Source organism: Anabrus simplex, chromosome 2 (assembly GCF_040414725.1).
Source record: "Anabrus simplex isolate iqAnaSimp1 chromosome 2, ASM4041472v1, whole genome shotgun sequence".
Classification (NCBI taxonomy): domain Eukaryota; kingdom Metazoa; phylum Arthropoda; class Insecta; order Orthoptera; family Tettigoniidae; genus Anabrus; species Anabrus simplex.
In genome coordinates, this window is record NC_090266.1 from 598,939,110 (window position 1) to 598,944,845 (window position 5,736).

The following is a 5,736-nucleotide window of genomic DNA, read 5'->3' on the forward strand; positions in this document are numbered from 1 at the left end:
ACAAGGGCTCCGAAACATCATTAAGAAGAATTTTGAAGGCCATTGGGTTTGTGTGGAGTAAAGGTGATCCCTATGCGTATGTTAGAGAAAATGAAGACATTTGTTTTAAGAGATCTTGTTTTCTGAGGGAATACATGCGTAATAAGGACAGTGAGAAACCAAAACCTGTTGTTTTCTTGGATGAGACTTGGATTTTTATGAATGGTGAATATATATGTTATATATTACATTTTATATTTAAAAAATCTTGGAATAATTTATCTTCATCAGGTGTCTTTGGTTTCAATTGTGCATTTGTCTTTCAGGGTCACCCACATACTCCTGGAATAAACCACACAAATCTGGACATGATGTTCAAGGAGTAATTCGTCGACCTGTGTCTGAGGGAGGAAGACTGGTTATTGTTCATGCTGGAACGAAGGATGGCTTTGTACCTGGTATGTTCTTAATTTATTTTACTTCATTTTATTGTAGTGAGGTGATCTCTCTTTACATAGTTATGAGGGTATTTAGGGTTTGTAGTACGGATGCAGGGGGGGCACATAAGTCTCTGATAAGACCCCAACTTAAGTACAGTTCCTGTGTATGAGACCCTCACTGGGATTACTTGGTTTGAGAATTGGAAAAGTTCAAAAGACAGAAGCACGATTTGTTGTGGGTGATTTCTGACAAAAGAGTAGCGTTACAAAAATTTTGTCGGGTTTGGGCTGGGAAGACTTGGGTGAAAGGAGACAAGTTGCTGGACTAAGTGGTATATTCCAAGCTGTCGGTGGATAGGTGGTGTGGAATGACATTGGTAGACGAATACGTTTCAGTGGTATTTTAAAAGTAGGTAAGATCACAGTACAGTGCTAAAGTTGATGAAAAGTGGGGCAAATATTTGTTTTTTTTAAGAAGGGAGTTAGGGATTGGAATAATTTACCAAGGGAGATGTTCAATAAATTTCCAAATTCTTTGCAATTATTGAAGAAAATACTAGGCCTATCCCTGAAACTACATCTTCTGTCCTAAGTGCAGATCAGTGGTGACTGATTGATTGAAATTGACTGGCACTAGGTCGGAAGTGGCATTATAACTTACCGCTCATTGAGCTCTGTACGTGGTTTTTGATTTTGACTTCTCCACTGTTATTAAAAAGACTTGCAGGTATTCACTTTAGGCCAATGATTAACCTTAGAGAGGTATTTCAATCAAAACTTACTCAGTGTATTTTCATATAATATTACTGGATATTTGTATCAGTAAATTACTTGTATTGTAGGCCTATTTATTATGTTTATTCTGCATTCGACAATCTCCACCTGAATCAGTGCTTGATACCTGACTGTTGAACACCTTCCAAGCTTCTTATTTCTTACTGCCTGATATAGGTTCAGTGTTCGCAGCAATTACATTTGTTCTAAGGTATTGAAATGGGTGTTTATACTTATATCTTTTATGCAAGTGATCGTGGACTTCTAATCCAGATATAGGCCTACTAATGGAGATACATTCATGAGAGATGTTACGATAAAGTAGTGTAAGTAGTAATTAATTGACTTCATCATCAGGTGACTTTGCTACACAGTAGTTGGTTTTACTTAAAATCAGACAGCTTTTTGTATCATTCAACAGAAATCACATTTTTTATTAATAGGCCTATACTTTTTTTAGAACAAATAACTTCATACTAAAACTTAAAATTCTTACAGGTGCTGATTTGATATTTGCTACAAACTTGAAGAGAAATCAGGATTACCATGGTGCTATGAACAGCGAGAAATTTCAGATGTGGGTGAAGACGCAATTAATCGTAGGATTAAGAAATATAGGACCCTGTGTTATTGTAATGGATAATGCACCATATCACTGTAAGCTTGTTGAGCATCAACCAACAACGAAATGGAGGAAGGATCAATTAGTGGTAATTATACTTAATTGAATATTTCCTTCTACTGAATGATGTTTAATGATGTTACAGAAATTAATTTTTATTTTTCCTTTAATTTACAGTCATGGTTAAGGCAGAATGGAGTTTCTCCACCAGAAAATGCCACAAAAGATGAGCTGCAAAGGTTGTGTAATATGAATCGAAGTCACTTAAAGAGGTACAGAAGCACGTAAACATAAGTTTAGATAATGTTGTTTACACTCGTGTATTTGACTTTCATGTATGCATAACAATATTTCTCTGTTTCTTTAAAACCAGGTACATTGTTGACGAGATGCTGCACAGTGAAGGCCATACTGTCTTACGACTTCCTCCATACCACTCATTTTTCAATGCCATCGAATTTGTATGGTCTGTGGCAAAACAGTATTATAACAAAACAGTGGCTTCAAGACCTGGTCACGGATTGGACAGAGCTACAGCTGTGTGGAAAGAATCTCTTGATCAGGTAGGCCAAGTGGAAATGTTATTTATTGGATATATGCAAGTGGAGTTTATAATATATTTGTCAGGTTGTGATACTTCAATATATCTTATAGGTGACAGCAGAGATGTGGAGAAATGAAGTAAAACACACTGAGAAGAAGATTGTCGAGTTCTACAATAATGAGGTGAGAGGTCTTCCTGAAGTGGAGGAACTAGTCATTCATCATGGAAGCAGTGAATCGGAGGAGGAAGATGAAGATGAAGAAGAAGAAGAAGAAGAAGAAAGAAGAGAAGCCGAGGAGTTAGCTGTACCATTGTAAGAGCCATTCCATGAGATTAAGAATGTTATAACTTTGCTGGGAAATAATACATTTCTGATTGCCCCGTCCTTTCTGATATAACGAAGTTACATTTCAAAATTGTGGGAATTGTGTATCTACAAGTTACAGGGCGGTATAGATGTGCAGGTGGGGATCAGTGTCCAATCGGAGTGGAATTATCTAGAACTGCTGTGGCGCAATGTGATGAGGAGCGGGCAAGGGGGGGGAGAGAGAGAGGGAGACAGCACTCTGTCACCAATACACGATGTAAACATTGTACGCCTGTTAAAATACTGACATAACTTAAATTTTATACACTATCTAATGGTTTTCCACAGTTCTCTGAAAGTCACAACTCACGTATACTGTATATATATAGAGAGAATTACATATAAAAATACCTGTGTACACAATAAGTAGCCCACATATTAAATATAAATCAATTTGCTTTACGTCGCACCAACACAGATAGGTCTTATGGCGACAAAGAGGATAGAAGAGATAGGAAAGGGCTAGAAGTGGGAAGGAAGCGGCCGTGGTCTTAATTAAGGTACAGCACAAGCATGTGTCTGGTGTGAAAATGGGAAACCACCGAAAACCATTTTAACGGCTGCCGACGGTAGGATTTGAACCCACCATTCCCCGAATGCAAGCTCATAGCTACGCGACCCTAAACGCACGGCCAGCTAACTCGGTCATCTTTGAAAATGTCTTTTTCTATCAGCAGAGGCTTTTTTAAAATCGTCATATTTTGTATAGGCTACAGGAGATGTACAGTAGCCCACTGGTTTTCTGATTAAACATCATTTATTTAATCTATTGCATCAGTCTACTTACATACTCACTGTCCACGTACATCGGTAACCTCGTGATTCGATTATTGAAGTATTGTGCAATGATGCGACATACAAACTAAGAGAATACCGAGTGGTTCTTCCAAATATAAAACAGACAATTTCGAGTGGTCATGAGCATGACTCATAGTCATAGGGTAGGCTAAATAATAATGTTATTGGCTTTATGTCCCACTATCAACTTTTAGGTTTTTTTTTGAGACGTCGAGGTGCTGGAATTTAGTCCTGCAGGAGCTCTTTTATGTGTCAGTAAATCTACTGACATGAGGCTGAGCACCTTCAAATACCACCGCACTGAGCTCGGCCCTGCCAAGTTGGGTTCAGAAGGCCAGCGCCTCGACCGTTTGAGCCACTCAGCCAGGTGTGGAGGCTAGAGAGCTGAGTTTAAGTAATTGTCGAACATCAACTAGTTATAAAGATACTGATTGATTAAACTAATACAGTAATTAGAATAACCTAATTGACTACCTACTTACAACCTAGGTACTTTGGAATTGTGTTCTATCTTTTTAACACTGCAAATAAATCCATGTATTGTTTAAAACTCCCTGTAAGAAGAGGACAGTGGATGCGAATAGGTATTATTTTCAAATGAGCTGAGCTCGAGAGTCCATTATAGCATACGATTTTTTCAGTGTACCATGACTCTGTATGTATTGCTTCAGAGGAAGTTCGGCTCCCCGCCAATGTCCAGTGTACCGATAATGAACCATGTGTGTGTTGTGTCTCACTGATCCATGACTGCGTACGATTCTTTCAGTGTGCCATGATTCACTGTGGCTCACTGCAGCGAAAGCTCGACTCCCCGCCAGTGTCCAGTGTGCCTATAAGGAGCCGTGTGTGTCGTGTGGCTCACTGAGCCGTGATTGTGCATGATTTGTGTGCCATGAGCTTGCCGTTCCTGTGAATCGATTCACTCGGACACTGAATGAATCGATACACTGCTTCGAATCAAGCACTCAGTAGCCTACAATAGTAGAGGTACATAGTACATTACCATTAAGATAGATAGCATTGCAAAGTAATTTGTCTTTACCATAATAACAATAATAATAATAATAATAATAATCGTATGGCCTCAGCTACCATGTGCAGACATTTCAAGTTGACGCCATCTGGCTGTCTGCTCGTCAATTTTGACGTTCCGTTATACTCTAGGCCCACTAGATGGCAGACCGAGTAAACCGAAACTCTCTTGGGCGTCTGTGGCTGAGATTTAATGAATTTTGTCGGGTAAACACCAAATGCGTCACCAGAGATCTTTTACATGCCGACATCGTACGACATGAAGTGTCGAATGGACTTTTTTCTGCCCTTCAAAAATCCGACTACCTCTGCCGGGTTTGAACCCGCTATATTGGGATTCGGAGGCCGTCACTCTACCACTGATCCACAGAGGCAGCTGTCTTTACCATGAAATACATCGTCGTCGTACATGACTGAATTACTATCAATATATCTTAGAGAAACTGTAATGTACATGAAACCGAAATTGAGTTAATTTCCACGATACATTCTTCCTATATAAAGGAGACCATGTAGCTTATCCACCTTCATTTCAGCCACATAAATATTCAGCAAAAATTGCAAAATCACATTAAAGGACAAATACAATTTTTTAAGTAGAAATAGTCTGGAACATAGATTAGTGAGGTTGGACATCCTGCGCGTCATCATTCAGGAGTCGCTGTTGAACATACTGTACTTGTCAAAACTAGTAAGTTTCTATTTTACACAATAATAGTGAAATGTTGATGAAGACGACATACACCCAGCCCCCGTGCCAGAGAAATTAACCAACGGTGGTTCAAATTCCCCACCCTGTCGAGAATCAAACCCACACCCTGTGACCAAAGGCCAGCACGCTAACCATTTAGCCATGGGGCCAGACAATAATAGTGAAAAAGCATGTTCACTGCAGCTATTGTTGACAGGATATTTCTTCTCTTTAAAGAACAATGAGTACCACTAATTAATATCCTGTTTTGTTGATTCCTGTAAACTTTGTATGTACGGTTTTGGTTCGCCAGTTCCTAGCGTATCTACTGAATGAAAACTTTGTAGACCAATGGATTCAGTTTTATGTTTATTGCCTTCAGTCGTCACGACAGTTTTTTCAATGACAACAGTCGCTCAATTACAAATCCTGTCAAACCTAACCTAACCCTGCGACAATCAGTGGTTTTCGATGGATCACTACCTAACC

At 39.1% G+C, this 5,736-nt stretch overlaps 1 protein-coding gene across 1 annotated transcript; it reads left to right on the forward strand.

Moving 5' to 3' along the window:
- The first annotated feature begins 2,001 nt into the window (after positions 1–2,001).
- Positions 2,002–3,092, forward strand: LOC137498369 (uncharacterized). The gene is made up of 3 exons (XM_068225821.1): positions 2,002–2,087; positions 2,189–2,378; positions 2,470–3,092. Exons 1-3 carry the CDS (start codon positions 2,065–2,067, stop codon positions 2,674–2,676), a joined length of 420 nt encoding a protein of 139 aa, XP_068081922.1. The 5' UTR covers positions 2,002–2,064; the 3' UTR covers positions 2,677–3,092.
- Positions 3,093–5,736: the final 2,644 nt, after the last annotated feature.